Source organism: Poecilia mexicana, unplaced genomic scaffold, assembly GCF_051168715.1.
Source record: "Poecilia mexicana isolate PSO_F unplaced genomic scaffold, ASM5116871v1 scaffold_23, whole genome shotgun sequence".
Taxonomy (NCBI): domain Eukaryota; kingdom Metazoa; phylum Chordata; class Actinopteri; order Cyprinodontiformes; family Poeciliidae; genus Poecilia; species Poecilia mexicana.
The window spans coordinates 22,475,178-22,502,288 of record NW_028263392.1 but is presented as its reverse complement, the minus strand read 5'-3'; the positions used below and the strand labels follow the sequence as shown (position 1 = coordinate 22,502,288).

General features: G+C 45.8%; 2 protein-coding genes across 3 annotated transcripts; one reads left to right on the top strand and one right to left on the bottom strand.

Annotated features, from left to right (window-relative positions):
• Nucleotides 1-855: 855 nt before the first annotated feature.
• Nucleotides 856-4,793, top strand: gnmt (glycine N-methyltransferase). Its single transcript, XM_014968152.2, has 6 exons — nucleotides 856-1,189; nucleotides 1,665-1,792; nucleotides 2,148-2,261; nucleotides 2,329-2,471; nucleotides 4,023-4,144; nucleotides 4,276-4,793. The coding sequence occupies exons 1-6, from the start codon at nucleotides 981-983 to the stop codon at nucleotides 4,445-4,447; spliced, it is 888 nt and encodes a 295-aa protein (XP_014823638.2). The 5' UTR covers nucleotides 856-980; the 3' UTR covers nucleotides 4,448-4,793.
• Nucleotides 4,794-7,674: 2,881 nt separating this feature from the next.
• Nucleotides 7,675-26,034, bottom strand: syt14a (synaptotagmin XIVa). 2 transcript variants are annotated; one of them, XM_014968140.2, is made up of 8 exons: nucleotides 25,980-26,034; nucleotides 23,262-23,414; nucleotides 22,051-22,266; nucleotides 19,163-19,434; nucleotides 18,645-19,094; nucleotides 16,952-17,141; nucleotides 15,260-15,337; nucleotides 7,675-10,882 (listed from the first exon to the last, which is right to left on the bottom strand). In XM_014968140.2, the coding sequence occupies exons 2-8, from the start codon at nucleotides 23,359-23,361 to the stop codon at nucleotides 10,569-10,571; spliced, it is 1,620 nt and encodes a 539-aa protein (XP_014823626.2). In that variant the 5' UTR covers nucleotides 23,362-23,414; nucleotides 25,980-26,034; the 3' UTR covers nucleotides 7,675-10,568. The 2 variants fall into 2 exon arrangements, with proteins under 2 accessions (XP_014823626.2, XP_087859291.1); XM_088003165.1 differs by lacking the exon at nucleotides 15,260-15,337.
• Nucleotides 26,035-27,111: the final 1,077 nt, after the last annotated feature.

Sequence of the window (27,111 nt, the reverse complement as noted above, 5' to 3'; positions counted from 1 at the left end):
AAGAATTATTAAAATAAAAACAGAAAAATCTTTCCTGCAGATTTCTCTAATCCTCAAAGGAATCCAAATCAATAATGAATCCTTGTTGTATTAGTTTAGCAAATTACTTAAAGACTGAAAAAGGTCTCCATATGTTAAAAAAAATAAATAAATAAAAAAAAAATATATATATATATATATATACTATATATATATATATATATATATATATATATATATATATATATATATATATATATATATAATATTTTCATTTACATATGGTTCATTTAATGTTTTTGTCTAAAATCTGATTTAATTCACTTTCAGTTTGAATTCTGTTCAGTATGAGTTTAGCAACATTTATTTTAATTTGTTTGTTACTAAATGTTATTATTATTATTAGTTTTTCCAGAATTTAGTGATAAATAATAAGATTACTTCTGGAAAGAAAATATGTTTATTATTCTGCATAAACAGGAAGTGTTCAAGCTAACAACAGGATTTAATAGTTTTCATGGCAATTCCATGAATTTACTGAAATACTTTAAAAAAAACGCCTCATATTCCATAGTTTACGGTACGAAATGTTCCTGATGACAGGCGGTTATCGAGGTGAGTGTTCAGGTAAAACGGGAAATGAACCCAGAATCCTCAGAACATCCAGCGTGAGCTCAAAACCTCTAAAAACCTCCAAAACACTTTAAAACTGAAAACATCTGCCGTGATTTTAGCACAAAATCAAAGTTCGGTTTCAGGAGAACCTGCAAGACTGAACTCAGGGCAAAGTTGAGTTTCCGCTGACGTAAACAACAAAGGGGCGGAGCTTCCGAGAGTCAGCCAGTCAGAAAGTAGGCGTCCTCCCGCAGCAAAGCACCATTGGCTGAAAGTTTGTCGTGCTGCGATTCTTATATAAACACCAGCAACCTGCCGGAGGGTCAGCCTGCCTCCAGCTCATCTACCCACAGAACTACCCCAGCAGCGGGCAACAGGCGGGGAGCATGTCGGTCGACAGCGTCTTCAGGACCCGCTCTCTCGGCGTGGCCGCCGAGGGACTTCCGGATCAGTACGCCGACGGGAAGGCGGCCAAAGTGTGGGAGTTGTACATTGGAGATATCCAGAGCCGGACCCAGGAATACAAGAGCTGGGTAGTTTCCCTGCTGAAGCGCCACGGCGTGCGGAAGGTGCTGGACGTGGCCTGCGGGACCGGGTGAGCTGCCAGCCGCGGTTCGCTGTGCGCGACATCCCCATGAGTTACGGTAGTGACGTTTTCCACTTGTTGCTGAGCTGATGCAAAAGCTCTGTTTCAGGTGACCCGGATGATGGTTTATTTTGAACGTTCTCTGATGAGATTTTCTGAGCGACCTGAAGCTGAGTGAATAATAAATCAATCCAGGTGCGTCTCCAGATGTTTTAGGGGCCAGAAGGGCCCCATCGGCCACCAGCTCAGGCAGGATGTTTACCTTCCAGGTTGCTTTCTTTAGCAAACTGGCAACAACACAACAAAGAGGAGCAATGCAACGGCAGAGAATCTGAAATGTTGGGCTGATGACGTTAGCAGCTGTCACTTAGCAACAAGATGATTTATGAACGACACGAACGGCGGCAGCCTTCAATAAAACAACTACTGTAAATGACAGCAACACCCGGCACGGTTCTGACCCGGTTCTGACCCGTCTGTGCAGAGTGGACTCCATCATGCTGGTGGAGGAAGGTTTCCAGATGGTGAGCGTCGACGCCAGCGACAAGATGCTGAAGTTTGCCCTGAAGGCGCGCTGGGAGCGCCGCAAGGAGGCTGCCTTCGACCAGTGGGGTAGGACCAGAACCCGACCGGAACCAGAACCGGTTCTACCAATCAGAACCAGTTCTACTGACCAGAATCGAAACTGGTTCTACTGACCAGGACCTGACTGGAACCAGAGCCGGTTCTACTGACCGGGACCCGACCGGAACCAAAACCAGTTCTACTGACCGGAACCGGTTTTACAGACCGGGACCCATTCTACCAATCAGAGCCGGCTCTACTGACCGGAACTGGTTCTACAGACCAGGACCCGACCGGAACCAAAACCAGTTCTACTGACCGGAACCGGTTGTACTGACTGGGACCCGGCCCAGACTGGTAGTAGAACCGCAGTACAACCTGAAGCTTCTTGGTATGTTTCCAGTGATTGAAGAGGCCAACTGGCTGACGTTGCCTGATGACATCCACAGACCCGCGGACGGCTACGACGCCGTCATCTGCCTCGGGAACTCCTTCGCTCACCTGCCGGACTTCAAAGGTTTGGACAGAACTGTGCGGTGTTGACCTTTGACTTCCAGACAGTGATGCGTTGCTGTTCATCGTAGGGGACCAGAGCGAGCAGCGCCTGGCGCTCCGTAACATCGCCAGCATGGTACGACCCGGCGGAATCCTCATCATCGATCACCGTAACTACGACTACATCCTGGAGACAGGGCGCGCCCCGCAGGGCAAGAACATTTACTACAAGGTAACAGGAAGTCGGTTCTCTGTGCGTTACTCTCAGCTTCAGGCACAGCGACAGAAATCCAGACAGCAAAAGCTGAATGTTGGTTCAGAGGCTCAGAGCTCCATATGTATTCATCTCATTCAGGCAAAACAACTGAAGAGTAACAGCTAACTAGCATGCTGATGCTAGCTCTGCTAACAGAGCTTTTTAGCATGCTAACCTTTTAATCTAACGCTAGCATTTAATCTAACCCTAATTTAATTAATTTTGCCTAGTTTCATTACATTTGGCTAGTTTCATTAGCTTTTCTTAGCTTTAGCTATTTCATTAGCTTTTCTTAGCTTTAGCTATTTCATTAGCTATAGTTAGTTTTGGCTAGTTTCATTAGCCAAAGTTAGCATTGGCTAGTTTCATTAGCTTTAGTTCACTATGGCTAGTTTCATTAGCCAAAGTTAGCCTTGGCTAGTTTCATTAGCCAAAGTTAGCCTTGGCTAGTTTCATTAGCTTTAGTTAGCTATAAGTGATTTCATTAGCTATAGTTTGCTATGGCTAGTTTCATTAGCTATAGTTAGCTTTGGCTAGTTTGATTAGCCACAGTTAGCAGTGACTAGTTTGATTAGCCACAGTTAGCATTGAATAGTTTGATTAGCAAAAGTTAGCTATTACTAGTTTCAATTGGCAATAGTTAGCTATGGCTAGTTTCATTAGCTATAGTTAGCTTTGGCTAGCTTCATTAGTTTTGGTTAGCTTTGACTGGTTCCATTAGCTATAGTTCGATATGGCTAGCTTCATTAGCTTTATTTAGATATGACTGGTTTCTTAGCTGTAGTTAGCTCTGGCTAGTTTTATTAGCTTTAGTTCGCTATGGCTAGTTTCTTTAGCCAAAGTTAGCTATGGCTAGTTTCATTAGCTATAGTTAGTTTTGGCTAGTTTCATTAGTAACAGTTAGCTACAACTACTTTGATTAGCCAAAGTTATCTGACTAGTTTCATTAGCCACAGTTAGCTATGACTAGTTTCATTAGCCACAGTTAGCTATGACTAGTTTGATTAGCCACAGTTAGCAGTGACTAGTTTGATTAGCCACAGTTAGCAGTGACTAGTTTGATTAGCAAAAGTTAGCTATTGCTAGTTTCAGTTAGCTATAGTTAGCTTTGGCTAGTTTCATTAGCTATAGTTTGCTTCAGCTAGCTTCATTAGCTATGGTTAACCTTTGTTCCTTTAGCTTTTATTAGCATTGTCTAGTTTCTTTAGCCAAAGTTAGCTATGGCTAGTTTCTTTAGCTACAGTTTGCTTTGACTACTTTGATTAGCCACAGTTAGCTACGACTAGTTTGATTAGCCACAGTTAGTAGTGACTAGTTTGATTAGCCACAGTTAGCAATGACTAGTTTGATTAGCCACAGTTAGCTATCGCTAGTTTCAATTAGCTATAGTTATCTTTGGCTAGTTTCAATTAGCTATAGTTAGCTTTGGCTAACTATAGCTAATTGAAACTATAGGGTTAGTTTCGCCACAGAAACTGGTCTAATCAGAACCTTGAGCAGAACTGTGTCTGACCTGTGCTGTTGCAGAGCGACCTGACCCAGGACATCACCACCTCGGTTCTATGGGTCAACAGTAAGCCTCACATGATCACCTTGGACTACACCATCCAGGTGCCTCAGGCAGCGCTGCAGAAGCTTCCTGAAGTCAGGTGAGCTTACGATTGTTTGCCAGGTGGTGAGCCGTCGCTGAGCTGCTTGTATCCAGACTGACCCAACAACCAGAATCGTCAGCAAACGACTCAGAACCGTCCTGAGTAATCCCTGTTCTGGTTCTGTGCAGTAAGTTCCGGCTGTCCTACTACCCTCACCGCCTGCAGAGTTTTGGCGACCTGCTGAGCGACGCCTTCAGCGCCAACATGGAGCACACCGTCTACGGAGACTTCAAGGCCTTCCGGCCGGGCCAGGACCCGCCGCCCTGCTACTTCATCCACGTCTGCAAGAGGATGGCCTAAAGCCGGTTCTTCTGGGCCGAGCCGGGTCTGTGCGTCTTAGCAATGATTCCGCCTCTACCGTGCCCTGAGCAGAGACCGGTTTCTTTTCTGGCTTAAAGCTGCTGAGAGCCAACAGGAAGCTGCTTCCTCATGTTTTAGACGTTCTTTTACTCTTTCAGCTGATGGTCTGAACTGAAGCAAAACCGACCAAAACGTCGCAGTGATGAAATTCCTGAAGACAATGAATCTGCCAAAGATATGTAAAGAGCTGCTGGCCGGCCGGCCGGTTCTGAAACAATGTTCTGATTAATCTGCGGTCCAGAAGTGGTTCTGATTCTTGATCTTTTAATAAAACTCTGAAGTATGAGGCTGCTTGTCGTGTTTTGCTCAGTCATGGAGCTCTCTGGTGAACCTTACGCTTTGCAGCAGCAGCAAAGTGGTTCTGGATGGACCCGGCTGGACCCGGGTCCATCCAGCCGTCACCATGGTACGGTGGCCCGGAGGTGCAAAACACTACAACATTAACGAAGCACAATTACAAATACAAAAACACTTCAACATTACGGAAAACACAACACATTAAGAAAACGGAAAAGGTAGGTCCCAGTGGAGACCTAAGGAATCGCTGATTGGACTACAGCTCGTTTTACTTCTGAACCGGAAGTTTTTCTGGAGACCCTTTTCACAGTGATGTCAGACAATGGGCGCCGTAACTCGAAGAGGTGTATCTTTACTTCTGGTGTGATTTTGCCTCGGGAAACCTGACTGAAAAATTCACGGATACTCATTAGCTTAAAGATATACTAAAAGGTAAGGTTAATTACAACAGCATTTACGTGTTAGCCGTTATTACTCATTGTCAATCCACCATTCTCTAACTGTGTATATAATAAACAGCCTCCGATCGGAGAGTAAACCAGCTAGCAGCAACTTTATATTTTTAATAGTGTAATTCTGTAAAGACAAAATATGTCTGGTGGTCCAGCTCTGATTTACATATCTTGCTAAATTGCGGGTTTGAATATCGCAATACTTTCCTATAACAAAATAGACCTGCAGAAAGAAATTAATAAAATATCTTGCATATGCATAGTTGTATGATCTATATAAAGATTTTTCTTAGCTTTGATTGCAAAATGACAAAATTTTGTAATTTATCATTGTTTTATTAAACTCTGAAAACTGTGTGGCTTCAACATTCTGTCCTAAAATGCGGTTAGATGTGCCCTTTTTTTTTTTTTTTTTGAGCACCTGCCCCTTTAGTGGTCTCTGCACGGCCCTGACGGTAGGAGTTTTGGACGCGTAGCACGGATAGATAGACCTTGCTATCTATCCGTGCCACGGTAGGAAAATCTGACGAGGTAGCTCAGATAGTCAGAACACCGGATCCGACCACAGAGCAGCAGAACCACAGAACCCGCAGGTCCGCTGCGTTCCTCCACACGGTGACGTTGCAGCCTGGCGCGTCGGGTCCAGTAAACGCTACATCAGAACCCAACCGGTTGCCTAGCGACCGGGTCGGGGTTGTGGAGCCGGGCCGGCTGGGACTGAAAGTCCGACCAGATGGACCTTGTTGCCATGGAGACATAGACGGTTACTGTCTCGGAGCTCTCTGGTGAACCTGAGGTCCTGCAGGTCCGTCAGCCTTAGGGTTGCCACTTTTCAGAAATTAAAATAAGGGACCGGTCCAGGGGGCGGCGGCAGCGTGTGGGTTAATCTGTTACCCAGAAAGCAGTGAGTGAAACAATGACTGGGGCAGCCTACCATATAAAGTACTCGGAGAAAACCTCTTTACTTTTACTACACGGAACAAACCGCGTCCCGGACATTTAACGGTCAGTTACAGGCCGGGTGGCATCCCTGGTCAGACTCTTCCTCTGTCTTTTGGTCCAGGAAGTGTCTCCGTCCTGCTCGGATTCTCACCGTGTCAGCAGAGAGTTTGGCAGATATGCTTCAGTGATACAAAAAAAATAATAAAAGCTTTATCTTATTGAACTTCAATGTTTACAACTGTGGTTGATGAAATATTTAACTAACACCTTTTCAGCTAGTGGAGATGTTATGACCTTACTAGTTATAAATGTAAAAATGTATCAAATAACCATTAGGAGCTTAAGGTTGGATAAAAGATTATATTCAGTTTTATATCTTAGCTAAAAGTGTTTAGTAAACCCAACAGTAGCGCCCCCTATAGCCAACAAGTAAAAACGTTTTAGTTAACTAGTAAATACTTAACTCCACTGGTGTTAGGGTTAGGGTTAACTGGTGAGGCATTCTACCTTACCACCCCATTATATTCAGCCAAGCTGGTTACACTGAGGCTTTAACTAGACCGCTGTGATTATCCCCTTTTGTGTGGTAAAGGTAGCATGTTCTACTAGCTAACTAGTTGTATTTTCAGAACACTGAGTAAACACCCAGACAGCTAACTATACCTCTCTCTGACTCCCGCTCCGTTGTTGACTGGAGTAGAAATGATTCGGAACAGGACTTGTTCACAGGAACTTGTTACCATGGAGACACAGTTCAGTTCCCAGCAGGTCACAGCTGAACTCATTCATGTTCACAGTTCAGCAGCTGAATCTGCAGTTTGACCTCAGTTTGACCTCGATGACCTGATCTCTGGTCATCTTGTGTCCAGAACAGAAGCAGGTATAGAGGCAGCAGCAGCAGGTGGGGGATGAACGCTTCTGGATCAGGAGAAACGCAGTAAATCACGGTCCATTTAAAGATGCTGAGATCAGAGCTGACCTTTGACCTCTAGAGGAGCTGCTGCAGCGTCCAGGTGCTGCCTGCCGGTAACAAGTGACTCCACGATGCAAACTGCCATGATGCGCCACTTGTTGGTTGGTTTCCAGCAGAGCAGGAGGAGTAAAGCTACAAGCTGCTGTTTGTAAAGTTAATCACAAATTAAAAAATAATTTGGTTATTAGCCTGTAAACAAATAAAACAGATGCAGTTCATCTTTCAAAGTCACATTTAATTTGAAAGCTAAATATTTAGTTTACAGGTAGTTAATGTGGTTACTATTTATTTCCCTTACGGTTAGGGCTAATGCTTAGCTGCAAGCTAACTAAATATTTAGGTTGAAACTGTGATGTTTATGAATGAATGAATAAAATGGTGAAAATCTGGCTAAAAAATTAACCACATCTGATTTATGACAGGCCAAAATATTTCTGTTCATTTTTGACGTTCTAAACGGCAGCGCGCGGCGGCGTAAGGAAGAAGACAGAGGATCAGAAAAGTTTATTTCCTTTTTTATTCAGTAACATCATCACATAGAAATTCTGACTTGTAAATTCAAAAACGGTTTTAAAATCAAACTCAGGCAGAACAACAGGAGAAAAGTTCATTTCCAGGAATATTAAGACAAGAAGTTGAAACAGTAAGGCACCGATGCCACCGAGGGCAAAGGTCGTTCCCACAGAAACAAGAAACAACGAGGTCAGAGCAGAGATTAGGTCTAAACGAAGCAGCGGAACCAGAGGAACCGCATCACTAACGGGTCCACAACACTGGAACCGTCTCCTTGACGACCGGTCTCTGTCTGTTTCCTGAAACCACTGAGTCAGAGCTGCAGTTCACCAGCAGGAGGCGCTGTCCACCCACTGACAGACTGGACCCAGAACCAGTGGCACCTCCACCAGAACGGGAACCAGAACCTTCAGCTAGTTTCCTCTGCAGGGCCGATGGCGCTCCTGGTGCCGGCTAGAACCCTCCACCGGCCTGCATCAGAACCAGACCGGGTCCAAACCAGAACGTTCCTCCTGTAAGTACACCCCCTCCTGCTAAAAACTTTACCAGCTTGTAGAAACTCACAGCAGATTCAGAACCACCATCAAAGGAGAAACCCAAACAGAACCACATTAGCCTGTAGATCCTAGCATAGCTGATCACTGGAAATCTTTCAAGATGGCCGCTGTTAACAAGCCTTTTAAACCAGTTACTGGACATTTTTCATATGTTTAGCATTAGTAGATGTTAGTTTGTTGGAGAACTTGGTCAGTGAAGCTAACGTTTGGCTAGCTGAGCTCACCACTGTCTATATCAGCAGCTGATTTCAGTTATGACAGATTCTCAATTTTTCTGGAGGATATTTTACAAAATCCACCAGAAAAATCTCACAGAAGATAAAGTATACACATTGGAGCTTGTGGCAGCCATCTTGTTTCCAGTGAAGAGGTTTTCTCCTTCAGCCCAAACAGGTTAAAGATTTATGACATTTAATCTTCACCAGCTACCAGGAGTTTCTCTGAGTAATACCCAAGTGATGTTGGAATACATTTACAGGGATGTACTTTCTTTCCATGTTTGGACAAAGAGTGCATTATATTTGGCATAAAACTATAAATATTTGTGTCATCCAGCAGTTTGGAGGCGAAGCAGCTGAGGTGAAGCTCTGAGGATCAGAGGATCCGTGCTTCAGTTAGCAAACATGAGGAACCAACCAGCTGGACTCCAACCCGTCTTAAAGGAACGGGACCAACCAGCTGGACTCCAACCCGTCTTAAAGGAACGGGACCAACCAGCTGGACTCCAACCCGTCTTAAAGGAACGGGACCAACCAGCTGGACTCCAACCCGTCTTAAAGGAACGGGACCAACCAGCTGGACTCCAACCCGTCTTAAAGGAACGGGTGAACCGGAGGCTCTGCTGTTCTGCTCACTTCTATGTTTAGTACAAAAATACATTAGAAACAATCACTGAGAGAAAGCAGAAGCCACACAATAAAAAACAGGGCAATAAGTCAGAAGTATTCACACCCTGCTGTTCTCACACACACACACACACACACACACACACACACACTCTGTAAACTCAGCACAGGCACAGGAAAGACTTTTCTCTTGGCTGTTAATGAAAACCTGCAGACGATCTGCAGAACCAATCAGCTTCATGTGTGGGACTGAAACTCCTCCCACCGTGGCTTCAGTAGCCCCTCCCACTGAGATTGGGTGTGCTATCTGTGCTCTATGTTGATGGGCGGGGCCTGTGCTCTGGGGGCGGAGCCATCTCAAGTAAGGCAGCTCCTGTGCTTCCAGCACCTGGGCAGGTGTAGGACAGGTGTGGGCGGGACTTAACCGGGTTGTTCTGCTTCATATTTATCTTCCTCATGCCTAAATTTGGTGTTTATGTCTTTAATTATCTGAATGTGAAATGATTTAATCTGGAATAAAATGTAAGTTATTAATAAGTTGGTAATATATAATTACTCAGGAACATGTTATTGAGGAATTAACCCCTTATAAACATGTTATTACAAACTGTTACTGCTAACTAGTTACATAAATTATACAACAATTATTTACTTAATAGTTGAATAGAAGAAGCTGTTGAAAGATACAACAGATATGTAATCAATGTGCTAATTTCATTTGCTCTTCAATAATTACTTATTGTGTAAATATGAATGTGTTTCTGTGATGATAGATTATTAACATGAATAATTAGAAAATAAGCTAAAACTAGTTAACGTCTTGTTAGGAGCTGTTGCTACTAGTTACATTAAAATAATAATTATATAATATTACCAAACTGGTTCCATTGTTGCCATTAAACGTTCATGTTCATGTAATAACAGGTTATTACACTGTAATAAATACATTATTAAATGTAAATTACATGTTTGCTGCTAAGCAAATTCCCTCAATGGCATTTGATTGGATTATTTATTATATAGCATTGACTTTATATATCAATATATTATTGGTATTTAGCCAGATGCCTGAGCTGAACCAGAACCCAACAGAACCTCTGGGTCAGACAGAATCAGCATAAATGCTAAATGTGTTTGGATTTGACCTGGATCCTAACTGGGAACAATGTTAGCTCCAGTAGCTCCAGTAGCTCATTAAACTGGTTTTCCAGTCACTGCAGAAAGTCAATCAGAACCAGCTGAACCATCATGATGTCATCAATTCCACTAATATGATGAGCCAGAGGAGCCGACCCAGCCTGTTGATGCTAGCAGCTAACAGCTAGCGGCTAACAGAGCAGCTGCGGCTCTGATGGAGGACTGGAGGTCAGTCGGTGCAACAGGGCCAGCCTCTGGTCCTTCCCTGCCGTTACCATGACAACAAACTGGTAGACAGAATGGACAACATGATGGCAATATAACAGACATCAGGATGACCCCCCGTTAGGACTCCAGCAGGCTGTGCCAGCGGCAGACCTGCCGTCCCTTGGCCTCCTTCATGTGCGTCCAATGGCTGAGCTCGTCTTCCCCGGAGCTGTTGAGGCCCAGGGAGATCCAGCCAATCAGCTCCTTCCTCTTCATGCTGCGCTTGTTGTAGACGGACAGGATGAGCGTGACGTCGGACAGCTGGAACAGCGCCACCTGGAACACGAAGGTCTCCTTATAGGTGGGGTTGGGCTGTCCCCGGCAGACGGACGTCTTACACTTGGACATCTCATGACCCATGGAGTTCAGCAGTGACAGCTTCACCAGCGTGTCTGGACAGGAAGCAGGGAGCAGGTTACAGGAAGTACAGGAGGAGAGACGGAGCGCAGCAGCAGGTTCTGATAGACCAGAACCAGTCAAACTGAGCTGTTTTCAAAACGTTTGGCTCCCTCCATCCTGTCACCAAGCTATGACCCCGAGGTCGACGCTTCCTCCTGATCAAAGCATGGCTGCAGCACTGCATTCTTCCTGTTGCTAAGCAACCGCTGCACATCTAACCTGGAGAAGCCAACGACGGTAAATGACCAAAACATCCGATTTTCTCAGAAGACGAGCAGCTCTGATGCAGGAAGAGCCTGAGGAGCAGCTGGGCCTGATGGGGCGCTAATGCTCTACACACAGTCAGCTAGTTTCAGATAAGCTAGTTAATGCAAGTTAAGCTAGGTTAGGCTCAGTTGAAGAAACACACACCACTACTTCAGACAGTGACCTTTAGGAACCATTTTATACCTGAATGACTCAAAGGTCAAAGATTAAGGTCAACATATAAAAATCATTTTCCGCTGAAAATATTGAGGATCTAAACTGAAATAAATGTGAGAAGAAGCAGAGGAGGCCCAAATAAAAACTTTATAAAACATCTGCAGAAGCAGCGACCTGTCCAGTGACCCCACCTCTCGCCCTTTGACCTTACGCACCAGCCGTAATCCTGCCGTATTGCTGCAGTAATATGTCCCGGCACATCGTGCTGCATAGTGCGTATTGTGCTGCGCTTTGTGCTGCTGTCTGACAGACCTGGACTGCCAGCTGCTTTCAAGCTTTCAATCACACACTGACTTCGCCCTCTTTCCGTGAAAGCAGAGAGGAAAATATCCACGATTCGTCCCTGAATGCGGTCGGAGTCTGAGTAGAGCGGTTGACTGACTCGCTGCTGTTCACACCACAGAAAGGAGCTTTGAAAACGCACCGCGAATCGCTTCTCCACTCGGAGAGTCAGAGCCAATCAGAGATAAGCGAGGATCAAAAGGTTTCAGGAACCAGATGTGACTTTTCAGGATCACAAAGAAAACCTGACAGTTATGAGCTGGAAAGACCCTCAAACGGGAGGCCAGAGAGTGTGTGTAGGTGTGTGTGTGTAGGTGTGTGTGTGTGTAGGTGTGTGTGTGTAGGTGTGTGTGTGTAGGTGTGTGTGTGTAGGTGTGTGTGTGTGCAGGTGTGTGTGTGTAGGTGTGTGTGTGTAGGTGTGTGTGTGTGTGTAGGTGTGTGTGTGTAGGTGTGTGTGTATAGGTGTGTGTGTATAGGTGTGTGTGTGTAGGAGTGTTTGTGTAGGTGTGTGTGTATAGGTGTGTGTGTATAGGTGTGTGTGTGTAGGAGTGTGTGTGTAGGTGTGTGTGTGTAGGTATGTGTGTGTGCAGGAGTGTGTGTGTGTGTGTGTGTGCAGGTGTGTGTGTGTAGGTGTGTGTGTGTAGGTGTGTGTGTGTGCAGGTGTGTGTGTGTAGGTGTGTGTGTGTAGGTGTGTGTGTGTGTGTAGGTGTGTGTGTGTGTGTGTGTGCAGGTGTGTGTGTGTGCGCAGGTGTGTGTGTGTAGGTGTGTGTGTGTAGGTGTGTGTGTGTGTAGGTGTGTGTGTGTGCAGGTGTGTGTGTGTGCGCAGGTGTGTGTGTGTAGGTGTGTGTGTATAGGTGTGTGTGTGTGTAGGTGTGTGTGTGTGCAGGTGTGTGTGTGTGTGTGTGTAGGTGTGTGTGTGTAGGTGTGTGTGTGTGTGTGTAGGTGTGTGTGTGTAGGTGTGTGTGTGTGTGTGTGTGTAGGTGTGTGTGTGTGCAGGTGTGTGTGTGTGTGTGTGTAGGTGTGTGTGTGTGTGCAGGTGTGTGTGTGTGTGTGTGTGTAGGTGTGTGTGTAGGTGTGTGTGTGTGTGTGTGTATAGGTGTGTGTGTGTATAGGTGTGTGTGTGTGTGTGTGTGTGTGTGTATGTAGGTGTGTGTGTGTAGGTGTGTGTGTGTAGGTGTGTGTGTATAGGTGTGTGTGTGTGTAGGTGTGTGTGTATAGGTGTGTGTGTATAGGTGTGTGTGTGTGTGTGTGTGTGTGTATGTAGGTGTGTGTGCGCAGGTGTGTGTGTGTAGGTGTGTGTGTGTAGGTGTGTGTGTATAGGTGTGTGTGTGTGTGTAGGTGTGTGTGTGTGCAGGTGTGTGTGTGTGTGTGTGTGTAGGTGTGTGTGTGTAGGTGTGTGTGTGTGTGTGTGTAGGTGTGTGTGTGTAGGTGTGTGTGTGTGTGTGTGTAGGTGTGTGTGTATAGGTGTGTGTGTGTAGGTGTGTGTGTATAGGTGTGTGTGTGTAGGTGTGTGTGTATAGGTGTGTGTGTGTGTGTGTGTGTGTATGTAGGTGTGTGTGTGTAGGTGTGTGTGTGTAGGTGTGTGTGTATAGGTGTGTGTGTATAGGTGTGTGTGTGTGTGTGTGTGCAGGTGTGTGTGTGTGTGCAGTTGTGTGTGTAGGTGTGTGTGTGTAGGTGTGTGTGTATAGGTGTGTGTGTGTAGGTGTGTGTGTGTGCAGGTGTGTGTGTGTGTAGGTGTGTGTGTGTGTAGGTGTGTGTGTGTAGGTGTGTGTGTGTGTGTGTAGGTGTGTGTGTGTAGGTGTGTGTGTGTATAGGTGTGCGTGTGTAGGTGTGTGTGTGTAGGTGTGTGTGTGTAGGTGTGTGTGTGTGTGTAGGTGTGTGTGTGTAGGTGTGTGTGTGTGTGCAGGTGTGTGTGTGCAGGTGTGTGTGTAGGTGTGTGTGTGTGTGTGTGCAGGTGTGTGTGTGTAGGTGTGTGTGTGTGTAGGTGTGTGTGTGTAGGTGTGTGTGTGTGTGTGTATGTGTGTGTGTGTAGGTGTGTGTGTGTGTGTGCAGGTGTGTGTGTAGGTGTGTGTGTGTGTGCAGGTGTGTGTGTGTGTGTGTGCAGGTGTGTGTGTGTAGGTGTGTGTGTGTGTGTGTGTAGGCGTGTGTGTGTGTGCAGGTGTGTGTGTAGGTGTGTGTGTGTGTGCAGGTGTGTGTGTGTGCGCAGGTGTGTGTGTGTGTGCAGGTGTGTGTGTGTGTGTAGGTGTGTGTGTGTGTGCAGGTGTGTGTGTGTAGGCGTGTGTGTGTGTGCAGGTGTGTGTGTGTGCGCAGGTGTGTGTGTGTGTGCAGGTGTGTGTGTGTGTGCAGGTGTGTGTGTAGGTGTGTGCAGGTGTGTGTGTGTGCAGGTGTGTGTGTGCAGGTGTGTGTGTGTGCAGGTGTGTGTGTGTGTGTGTGTGTGTGTGTGTGCAGGTGTGTGTGTGTGTGTGTGTGTGTCTGTGTAGGTGTGTGTGTGTGTGTGTGTGTGTGTAGGTGTGTGTGTGTGTGTGTGTAGGTGTGTGTGTGTGCACAGAAAGATGGAACATCAGTTTATGTTCTGGTAAGTGAACATCCTCATCAGAAACTAGTATTAAAATATATACATATTTATTTGCTTTTACATTTTACATATATATATAAAATTATGCGTTTGTATTTTACAAAAACTTTTTCATGTTTAAAATAAATATTAATTTTCAGACAGAACCAAACAGAACTGTAAATACTCAAAGCTGAATCTTCAATCTGTCCAATATTTCACATAATTAAAATGGACTCAAGTTCTTTCAAAAATGCTATTTTTATATTAATCTAGTCAAAAATGTGACATAAGTAATAAAACTAATTATTCTATGTATATTATGAAAAAGCTGAAATGAAGCTGCAATTGTTCAGACTGAGTGGGAATCCTGGAACCGGATTGACTGGAATGAAAATGTGACTTCAGAGAGAAACAGTTCAAGACAATCAGGCAGAAACGGAGGGAGGGATTCATGCATGAAGGAACAAACAAACACGAGGTTCACGACGAGCAAACGTCTTCATGGATGAGCTCCTGACATTCAGTCTGTCACCTTCAGCTCCAATCACATACTTCAGGTTTCATGTTTATTTTGGATTATCAATATAAAATTAGACAAATGAAGCTAAGCTAAGGTAGGCTAACAGTTTGTATTTTATTGAAAAGGTGCTTCCTTTCTGCCTCTTGGTTCTAACTAATTATTTAAATCAAATAAATATAAAAAAGCTCTATAGGAATAATTTTGTTGAACAGAAAATATTTCATTTGTCAATCAAACTGTGATCTTTAGTCATTTCATAGATTTAAAGAAATGAGTCTTGGTGCAGAATAAACAAACATAAAAACACAACGCTGGTTCATCTTTAATATGTTTGAAGCTGAAGCTTTAGGTAGAAACTAATATTTGTATTTCTACTTTTACTCAGTTTAGTTCTATGTGAAAGACAAAGGGCCAATTCCCATCCAACTGCATACAGTTTTGTGAAAATATGATGAAAAGATTTCAGTGAAATGTCTGAACTGCATCCATGAAGGCACAGAATGGCTGAGTGGGCCGGCGCAGACTCACCTCTGATTATATAAACCTGTCCCCCTACCAAGTGTTTGAGACAACAGAACAGCCCGTCTGACAACAAGGGTTGCACAGCAGTAAGAAAAACAGTGACCAAGATGTCAAAAGCCAGTAGGGACAGAATATCAGGAGCAGGCACCACATTTCAGAGAAGGAAGGTAAGGAAAGAAAAACGGGTCAAATATCAAGAACAATGCACAAAGTTCACCAGATAATTTGGGATTTCAGAAAAATCCTTCATTTTGGCTAGAAATTCACAGATAACCCCCAAATGAGATCCACTGGGAAAATCAACATGGTGGCTAATTTTTCAAGATGGTTGTCAAGAAAATAGTGTTTTGCACTACATTTGACAATATTTAACAGATAAAACTTTTCTATAGAAATTATATTTACTGATAATCTTGTGATTTTTCAACATGGCCGTGTCACAGAAAAGACATTTTTGCATCAAAAACCACCAGTCAGATGAATGTGTTGGTGTCAAATCACAGACATATTTGATCCATAGAAATCTTCTTCTCTTTGATTTTGTGCTTTTCTGGTGGACATTTTTAAAATGGCTGCCACAGTTGTAAAGGAGAACAAATGTTTGAACTAAATCAGCAGCAGTGCTGGACAAAGCAAGTTGGTTTAACAACCACTAACTAGCTAACCACTAAACACATAAAAAGTTAGCTGAAGCTAACTCTAAACTGCTAAGCTCATTAAAAGAATTAGTGGAAAGTAACGCTAACCATTAAGACGACTATTTCTCAGTCGTCTCTCGTGTTCATCTCCTTCCAGATGTGAGACTCGTGTGGAGAAATAAAAATGGAACAATCAGGTATATTCATGCTTTGAGTTTTGCATATTTTGAATATCAAATATAACGCTTCATATTTACAGTGTGTTAAACCATTTAGAGACTTGTATTCCCATTATAATTTGAAATATTTCAGCTATTGATAAGATGAATAACCTTGTTAGCCAGTTAGACAAGGAGAACAGGATGCAGCTGCTCAGAATGTCCAGCAGCAGAAGTAAAAGGTGAAACATCTAGAATGAAGGAGAAAACACAACTCCTAAAATGGTTAGCAGCCAAGAGTGGAGTGTGTTATGCAGGAGAGGATTTGGCAGGTATAGTTTGTGTGAATGGGAATAGTTGGAGGGGTTCATGATGTCTCGGGGTGAGAGGATGAGAGATAAAGGATGAAGTCCTCACTCTCTCACTCAGATGCGACCTCCTCCTACAGGGACTCATTGCTGTCCATGTTTGTGGGTGATTTGTGTCTCCATTTGGCCAAATGCATTGATTTAATAAATGTCTTGTGAGTGATTTTACATTCTGATTTGTGGCTCATTTTTGTGTCTTGCCTGAAAAATCTAAGAGCAGGTAGAGAGACGTGTATCTGAAGTGATGGTAATTTGAGTCTCAACACACGCTGACAGTAAAGTCCTGTTTACGCTTGGATCCACAGCTGGCTGGGGTTTACTGGGATTAGCTGCGCTCATGTGTGAATTTCTGCTGGACTGAAACTCCTAGCAGCTAAGTTAGGAGGCTAATGAAGGAAAGTGATGACAAGGAAAACTGCACAGCAGGAGAGAACCTGGCAGCCATCTTTTCTTAGTAGAAGCTAGTCTCACTGATGGAGGCTGTGAACCTGAACGCCGCTGCACTGTCAACAACAAGCGCTGCAGGGAACTTACTGGGTGGCTTGTTGGCAGCCAGGTTTTTGAAGTGGATGCCTTTGATGATTTCTACGGAGAGGCGGCCGGTGGTGGCGTTGTACACCAGGCCCACCAGGATCTCTGGAGCCGAGGTCTGACTGACGGACAGGAAGGACGAAGCGCTGTCGCTGCACGTCAGGTCAGACAGGCTGACCTGGGACTCCCCGCCCTGAAAACACCACAGCTGGCCATCAGGAAACCCCCCAGTCATCCACCAGGGGAAACTACATATCAATCATGATAGGTTTTTATCACTGCATGACGTTCCTCCTAAGGAACTAAACCAGCCTGAAAATCTCAGGAGAAACTCAAGAATTCCTACATAGTAACCAACAAAAGCCAACATGAATCAGGCTCTGAAAACAACCAAACCAGACTTTCTGGAAAAAATGGACCGGAGTGGGACTACTGAAGCGGACCGGAGTGGGACTGAAGAAGACTGGAGTGGGACTGAAGAAGACTGGAGTGGGACTGAAGAAGACCGGAGTGGGACTACTGAAGCGGACCGGAGTGGGACTGAAGCGGACCGGAGTGGGACTGAAGAAGGCTGGAGTGGGACTGAAGAAGACCGGAGTGGGACTGAAGAAGACTGGAGTGGGACTGAAGAAGACTGGAGTGGGACTGAAGAAGACCGGAGTGGGACTGAAGAAGACCGGAGTGGGACTGAAGAAGACTGGAGTGGGACTGAAGAAGACTGGAGTGGGACTGAAGAAGACCGGAGTGGGACTGAAGAAGACTGGAGTGGGACTGAAGAAGACTGGAGTGGGACTGAAGAAGACCGGAGTGGGACTGAAGAAGACTGGAGTGGGACTGAAGAAGACCGGAGTGGGACTACTGAAGAAGACCGGAGTGGGACTACTGAAGCGGACCGGAGTGGGACTGAAGCGGACCGGAGTGGGACTGAAGCGGACCGGAGTGGGACTGAAGAAGACTGGAGTGGGACTGAAGAAGACCGGAGTGGGACTGAAGAAGACTGGAGTGGGACTGAAGAAGACCGGAGTGGGACTGAAGCGGACCGGAGTGGGACTGAAGAAGACTGGAGTGGGACTGAAGAAGACCGGAGTGGGACTGAAGCGGACCGGAGTGGGACTGCAGCGGACCGGAGTGGGACTGAAGAAGACCGGAGTGGGACTGAAGCGGACCGGAGTGGGACTGAAGCGGACCGGAGTGGGACTACTGAAGCGGACTGGAGTGGGACTGAAGAAGACCGGAGTGGGACTGAAGCGGACCGGAGTGGGACTACTGAAGCGGACTGGAGTGGGACTGAAGAAGACCGGAGTGGGACTACTGAAGCGGACCGGAGTGGGACTGAAGCGGACCGGAGTGGGACTGAAGAAGACCGGAGTGGGACTGAAGCGGACCGGAGTGGGACTGAAGCGGACCGGAGTGGGACTACTGAAGCGGACTGGAGTGGGACTGAAGAAGACCGGAGTGGGACTGAAGCGGACCGGAGTGGGACTGAAGCGGACCGGAGTGGGACTACTGAAGCGGACCGGAGTGGGACTACTGAAGCGGACCGGAGTGGGACTACTGAAGCGGACCGGTTTGTTTCATTGAAACTGGAGTCTGTTGAACAAGAGATCTTGGATCAATGGAACAAACTGTATAAATACAGGTTAAGTAAAGAGCAGTCAATGAAAGCAGGGATGGGGGGTGCTGTGGTGCGTCTTACCGGGAGACTGCAACATGGATCCAGGATGACCGGCACAGACATTTTGCCCTGGAGGTTGAGCTTGGTGAGGTAGAAGACCTTTTCTCCGAACACCTTCTCCTTCTTCATGCGTCGGATGCTGTAGAGGCGGAAGCGGATGGCGTAGTTGCCGATCATCTCCGTCTCCACGTGGCTGAAGCGGAAGGTCTCGGTGAAAACGGGGGCGGGCCCTCGCTGGACGCCTGTCTTGGCCCTCTGCTTCTTGGTGGGCAGCAGCACCAGGTGCACCTGCCAGGAGAAATTTCCTGTGTGTTTCATGGAGGGCAGGTCGGTCACCGCCATGATGGTCACTGTCAGCTGCTGCTCCTCTGAGTCGTAGTCAAACACCACATCCAGAGTGCCGTACTTGGAGAGGGCATCGGGTTCGTAGCCTTTTGGGAAGCATGCAGCCGACCCGCGGGCCGACGTGTCCTAGAAGAGGAGAGGTTCAGGTCCAGCAGGAGCATCAGGCTGTCAGCGGATCAAAGGCCGGAGTTTACCTCACGACTGAGGACGGCCGTGCTGTCGCTGGGGGCGTCCTCTTCGTAGCCTTTGTTCAGGTAGCCTTCGCTCTCCTGGCCGTCGCTGCCCTCGCTCAGGCACTTCCCAAAGGACAGGTGAGGACTGCCGCTGGTCTGGGACAGGTCGCACTTGGCGTCGCCCAGGTCCGACAGTGTGCAGGACATCCTGGGAGAGCCGTTCTCGTCCTGGTAGGGAGGCGGCTGGAGCTCGTCCAGCGGCGGCGTTCTCCTCATCCTCTGGATGCAGTTGGCTGGTTGGGGAGAGTTTGGTGGCATCAACGCGTCTTCAACTCAGGTACAACCGCTTTAACTCTAAACACAAACAGATCTGACAGCACATACTCCCAGGACCTTTCACACAACTGCCCTGCACATTTTAACCAAACTATTAGAGTGGTGCAAAGAATTAAACAGGAACTAGGCGCGTTTCTGTGTTTCCATCTGCTGGTTTGGAGCGAGTCAACAAGGCGACGCAGCGCGTGATGTCATCAGATGTTGATGCTACATATGGCTGTGGTAAACAGGAAGTAGAGGTTGCCAGCCATAGACATAATATAAGGATAGACCCTCATGGACCGCTCTCGCCTATTGTCGCTGACGAGATTTAGGGCGGCCATCTTGGAGCGGTCCACCACTCCACTCAGCGTTATGTGTTTAGCAGCACAATGACGTATCAGCGCATTTAATCGATCATAACACGCTTTTTGTTACTGTAAACCATATTCATAGAGATAGAATTTTTTTTCAAGCAGTCTGTCTGACACACACAGCACAGTGGATTTCTGACTCCAAAACTATTTTTAACTCGCCCTCACGACCACAAATATCGCCCTATTGGTCTCAAAGTCGGTCATGACATTGATAAGCATGCCTGCTCCCGTAAAATGTTTTCCAAATTTTGCTAGGGCTTATGGTTTTCTGTCAAGGTCCTTCAGACCGAGGCTGGGTGTCTCACAAAGATAGAATTCTTTGTCTGCACCATTCTGTCTGAGCACAGGTGTAGGTAATTAATTACCGTAGCAACGGAGACCAGAGAGAGGCAGAGCGCAGTCTCGCAAAGCATTGTGGAAAAAAGAATATTTCCTGGGACTACTTCCTTTACATAAATTTATTTATCAGAATTTTTGAATGTGAATTAAAATCCTGAGTATGAAAATTTGCTAGAAAAAAAAACTATTCTCCAGTGTCTTTATTTTTTTATTTCACACCGTGAGAGAGAGTCAGATGTGCGAAGTAGATAGTCGTCAGTCTTAAGACTAAACACAGTATTTACCTGGCAAGGTTCAGATGATGAATTTATTGGTGGATTGTCCAGGTGGAGCATCAGCCATCACAGTGGAACAAGGAAACCTCAGTTCAGCCTCCACAGATGTGCTGTTCCTCTGACCAGGACTGGATGTTAGAATTATGTTATTATTCTTATATTTGTAATCTAATGTTACTAGTTGTTTTTCTATTTAGAGGTTAAGTGTTCACATTTGTTGAAACTGTGGAGACACAATTAAATCTTCCTTAAATCAAACATGTTTTAACAGATGGTGACTCAGATCTTCCTGGGATACTCCTGAGCTGTAAACCTATCTGTGTGTTAAGTTTCTGTGTCTCCCTTCTTTGTTTCTGAATCCACATCCTACTGTGAAGACAGGATGTTGGGGTTTCACCCCCTCCATTCCTTTTCACACCCTTCTTGCTAATAAAAGCGACAAACTGAAGGTTTTCAGAACACATGGCGAGCAGCTTGGAGAAGCAGTTCACTGTGTCTCCTTCTGCAGAAGTTTGGTTGAAAACTCATATACGTTGTCTGTGGTTCTTTTTTTATGTAGGTTTGAGAAAACACCTATCACTGGACAAGCCAGTCCAGATTTGCTTTGTACGATGCTGAACCAGACATTGTCCTGGTTCAGCATCGTAGTGCTGGTTCCAAACCAAACATGTTAACAGGTCCTGGTTCAATTTCTTAAGGAATTTAATTTGTCTAGTTTCTAATACAATGCTTCAAAATGTGCAGAATTTTTTTTGATGGAAAATCATCAAAAAAGGCTATATATTATGCTGATATTGTGCCTTTTCTTTGTTGAAATACTGATACTGATGAAATATTTAGTGACAGTGAGTTATTTATTCCACTGTGTGGAATTTAAGAGTGCTGAAAAAAGATATTGACATCAATTCACAAATTTTAGCTCAACAAGCTAAAAGACCAAATTCATTTATCACAGCTGGAAATAAATTTCCCATCTATTTCACTACAGTGAAATAGACTTTCACTAAAGTGACTTGAATCCTACATGACACTGTAGTAAAAGATGTTTCTGCTATATGCAGACTGGGGATTTTTGTGTTGAGCGATAACACATGAAGAAGGGCGAGCAAGGATCCAAAAGAGCGGATTCACATTGTGTCCACTACGATGCCAAAGAAGAACTTTCTTCTGTTCCATTTGATCGGTGGGACTGCACATATTAACACTGCCTGGATAGCTACAATATAGCATTCAGATCTGAAAACTGAACTGTAACGATTCAAAAGGGAAAAAACTCTTGAACTTGACTGACTTGACTTAGGACTACTAGAAGAAAACACTGACTATTTTGTTCTGTTGGTGTTATTGTCAGAATGTGTAATAAATATGTTTTGTTCAATAAAGGGTTTCGCTTGATCCTCCAGAGTTGAACCCAGTTCTGATGCCTATTTGATTATACAGGTTCAGTCACTCATTCCCTGCAGCAGCTGGTTGGATTTACACTTAGCTACCACAACCGGAGGCTAGCTAAGTGTTAGCTTCTTTTTCTCTAACAGGCCATCCATCCATCCATCCATCCATCCATCCATCCATCATTCATTGTGTTGCCATGGTTACATCGTACCATCGTCCGCCGAGGCCTCGCTGCTGTAGCCGTCTCCGGTCAGGGCTCTGTAGTTCTGCCGGCTCTCCCACCTGAAGCCCCCCCGGGGCCTGGCGCCGCCCGCGGTACCTGCTGCTCCTCTGAGGCCCTGGGAGCGGCCCACTGCCTCCTGGTACCGACCCAGCAGCTCGCAGTCGCTGTCCGAAGAGTCGCCGCCGCCGCTGCAGGACGCCGTGTCTGCTGGGGACAGACAGGAGGCTTAAGGACTGTCGTCCTCTGGGAACCAGAACCCAGAACCAGAACTGGACTGTTAGACTGTTTAGCAGGATCTGGTAGTATCCCAGTAGCAGGACCTGCTACTTGTGAGGATCTGGGAGTTTTTCTGGGAATAACTGGGAATAAAGCCGTTGCCATGGCGATGGGCTCATAATCAGCGACATTATGCAATGGCGTTACACAACAGAAGAATATTTATGGAGACGCAAATAATGGCTGGCTGTGAAGAGCAGCAGTCAGTAAAGCCTGACGCACAAAACAGAAACATCCATCAAGTTGGACATGAAACATGAAGCTGTCGCCATGGTTACCAGCACATCTGATTCATCCACATGCTGGTAGTCTCCCTGAGAAATGAAATAGATTCATTATTAGTTTAACATTTTCAGGAAGTGCTGCAGCTGCAGCTTCCGACCAGCAGGGGGTAGCAGAGCGCTGCTTCACCTCAGCATCCTAGCCAAAGCTCTGCCAGGCTGAGATGATGAATATTCAGTAATATTCACCAAATATTAATGAATATTCATGAGCCGATCGGATTCCTTTTGCCACTAGCCTCTAGCGGCTTCACTGGTTCTCCAGAAGTTTCCAGTCCATGGAGTCTCTGGTTCTGTTCCAACCAGTTAGTTCTGCTACCAGAACCTCCTGGCAGATCCCGGTCACCAGAACTAACCAGACAGACAAACTTCTGTAAGGACTCGGTTCACTGTATGTAAACATATGAGCCGACATGGATCAGAAGAAATCAGAAGTTGAAAAACGATTCCAGAAATCCAACAGACCAGACAGCTAACCGATTCATCTGAACAACGAACTGGTTCAGTATGAACTAGTTTAGTAAAGAACTGGTTCACTAAAAATCTGTTTAATAAGAAATGGTTCAATAAGAACTGGTTCAGTAAGAACTGGTTCAGTCAGGTGGAACACTGAGTGGAAGGAAGACCTGCATCAGGACTCACCCTGCGGCTCCGGATTCTTCCTGAAATTGTCGAGGCATTGCAGGCTGGCCGGGTTCTGCAGAACCAGCTTGTTGTTGAGGAACCAGAAGAGTAAGGTCATGAGGATAATGAAGAGCGCGATGGCCGTCAAGAAGCCCAGAACCTCCGGAGAAACTGGACCGGAACACAAACAGAACCTCAGGAACGCACGGGCCACAGCTTTACATATGCCTGACTATCAACAGAGACGAACGCTACCTAATGGTTACCATGACAACGGGTTCAGCATCATTCTGGTTCAAGTCGGATCACAGCCAAAACGGGACCATCCTTCACTAATTAATCTCATAAAATCAGATCAAATTATAATCACTGAGTCCAACAGAACCAGTCCGGCTCGGTCCCGATCGGTCCAGTCCAAACAAACATTCAGTTCAAACGAATCTGTGAATTTGCTGATTCGACTGAACTACAGCGGACCAGACCAGAATCAGACCGAAGTGGAGCAGACAGTTAGGTTCCTGCTCAGCCCGGCGGATGCCTGCCGTGTTTTTGTATTAAAAAATGTTGACAGGAAACATTAAAATATTACTGACTTATTATGTTATGGACAACAAACTGGTTCAGTAAAAACCTGTTTAATAAACCCACGACTTAAAAACAAAAACAAATACAAAATGAACATCAATTATTTGCACTTCTGTTTAATCCAAACTAAGCCAGCGGCTCCATCGGGCCCTCAGGGCTTCAGGGGCCATAAATGCTGATAACTTAACACAGATACATAAATGTAACATTTATTATTGAGATGATCAATGCTGCTGGATTTGATTTAATGCTTTCAGCATAAATTTAAATATTTTAAAATGTTTAACATTTAAATGTAAGATTTTAAGAAGCTGGCAAGTTTACTTTGTAAAAGTTCAAAGAACAATATTCATAGTTAGTTATAGTTATTCAATCTGATGCTGTGAGTTTAATCTTTGAGTTTGAGCTGTTTGTTCACAAATACTAATTAATAAACTGGATTATAACTGATTGTTTTTAGGTTGTCCAGTTAAACTCCTCCTTCTCTCCCAGATTAAATCCAACACAGAAGCTGTTAGAGCTGCTGATGTTTTAGCAGCTAGAGGGGCCCCTCAGTCAGATTCTGCTCCAGGCCTCATCCAGCCTTGGACCGGCCCTGCATGATGAGTTAAACCTGCTGCACTGAGCAACAACCAGGACATTTAATTTAATGCTGCTAATGTGGCTTTAGCAGCTCTAACATTTCATGTCTGTTGAGTTTTTAATAAGAATCACAGAAACTGTTGTGGTTGCTCAAGTTTGACGACGAGTTTCAATATTAGGGTTCCACAGCTCTCACTTCTGCCTGAGTTGTTGATGAAAGCTAAATGTCAGCAGCATTTTCAAGTTCGGCCCGCGGGGATTTTATTGATTCATGATAATTCCGGGTTTTCATCGTTTTCAGGAACCAATAAACTTCCTTAAATAACCGGAGCGATCCGGGAGTCCGGCAGCCTTTCTGCTCCGGAGCTGCTGGTTCAGAGCTGAGGAGGATTTAGAGACTGAACACGGCGGGCGGCTGATGCTGACGAACCGGAAAATGAATGTCACATCATCCCGGTCTGAACCAACGGGAGGCGGAACGTGGCTGGTAGATGAGCTTCTGAGGGACGAACGGAGGAGCCGTGAATATCCCGTTTTGCCCCCCGGTCTTACTTCGCCTGCCCTCCAACCCCAAACCCCCCAATCCAGGAGACATTTCCCGTATTGTCATTTCTCAAACCCAAAGCTTGGCAGGTTTGGGCCAAGGTGAGAGTTCATCTGTTAAACTGTCTGAAGATGAGCAGAAACTAAAAACTGGTTAACAGACATTTTAAAAAATATATATAAGCATATTTGTGAGCCTGCGTCTTTACTCTTAAATTGTATAATTTCAGATTTTTGCATAACTTTTCTTCAGGTTAACTTAGAAAGTGAGCTGTTATTGTTACAGGTTGATTTTCTAAACTACATAAAAAATATTGTTAGGGAAGTTTAGATATGAACAACTGGACTGATGTTGGTATCCGATAGTAATACTGTTAGATTTGCCACCATTTTATTTTATCATTTTTTATATGATTACTTGATTGATCATATGAATAATCTATAGATTACTCGATTAGTAAAATATTTGTTTACATCAGCCCTACTTGAATTCATGAATTCCATCTATTTAGACTGAAATGCAGCGCTAGTCCATCAGGCTGTCCTTATGGGACCTAACAACTGGTTTCCTACCGTGTCACTTCCTGTGACCTTAGCTTTGGGTGCAGCCGCATTTTGTGTGTATATGAGCAGCTAAAGGAGGAAAACAGAATCATTTATTCCCAATAAACCCATTACTGCTGGGAAAGCGAAGGTATCTGCTGCTGGGTTTAAAGCGTTTCAAATTAAAATCTGGCTCTAAAAGTAAAATCAGAAGCTTTCATCGACCAATCACAAACCCCGTCAGATCAGTGGCCTCTACTTCGCCGCAGATTCAATAATAAACTCTGAACCCGTTCTCCAGCTGATCACAGCGCCTCTGACTGAAGCTGCTTTACTTCTTAGTCTGACTGAGTTAGACGTGAAGTTTGAGTGTCCATCCAGATCCTACAGACGATTGAATGAGACGACACAAAGGGACAGGACAGCAGGCAGGGGACATGGTGGACATGGTGGACAGGTGATGGGCTGCAGAGACTCCTCTACCTTTTCTGATGCAGATCAGCTCATGAACTCCACAGTGACGATCTCCACCTGGAGAGACAAGGAGGGAGGATGAGACGCAGAATCAGGACCAGAACCAGAACCTGGACCGGACCAGTAAACGGAGAAGCAGAAGCTGTGTGTTTATTAGGAAGCTCAGCATCCTCTTCCTCCTCGGGTTCTCCTGCTCTCTGCAGCCTCAGACTAGCAATCGCTTTTACTTTGACTAGACCAGATATACTCCCTCAGACACTGAAGCTGCTGCATCTAAAGGAAACTAGCAGAGCGACTCAGCAGGCCGACCCGGCAGCCAGGCTGGATCCGTCCCACGTTTTACAGCAACTCATCAGAGACTCGGGCATGAAAACTAACAGCACTGAGCAGGAAGTAGATCAGGTGGTCATGTGATCAATCAGCTGATTATTGTCCACAGACTGAATCAAAGGGTTTGAGCTGTTGTCTCACTGAACAGTGATGTCACTTCCTGCTTCACAGCCTCGTTCTTTCAAAGCCTGCTGACCTTCACACCCAAGCTGGGACCTCTGGCTTCAAGCTGATGTCTCCCAGTCCGTCCCCCAGTCCGTCTCCCAGTCCGTCTCCCAGTCCGTCCCCCAGTCCGTCTCCCAGTCCGTCTCCCAGTCCGTCTCCCAGTCCGTCTCTCAGTCCGTCCCTCAGTCCGTCTCTCAGTCCGTCTCTCAGTCCGTCCCCCAGTCCGTCCCTCAGTCCGTCTCTCAGTCCGTCTCTCAGTCCGTCCCCCAGTCCGTCCCCCAGTCCGTCCCCCAGTCCGTCCCCCAGTCCGTCCCCCAGTCCGTCCCTCAGTCCGTCTCCCACTCCGTCTCCCAGTCCGTCTCCCAGTCCGTCTCCCAGTCCGTCTCTCAGTCCGTCTCCCAGTCCGTCTCCCAGTCCGTCCCCCAGTCTGTCCCTCAGTCCGTCTCCCAGTCCGTCTCCCAGTCCGTCTCCCAGTCCGTCTCCCAGTCCGTCTCCCAGTCCGTCCCTCAGTCCGTCTCCCAGTCCGTCCCTCAGTCCGTCTCCCAGTCCGTCTCCCAGTCCGTCTCCCAGTCCGTCTCTCAGTCCGTCTCCCAGTCCGTCCCTCAGTCCGTCTCCCAGTCCGTCCCTCAGTCCGTCCCCCAGTCCG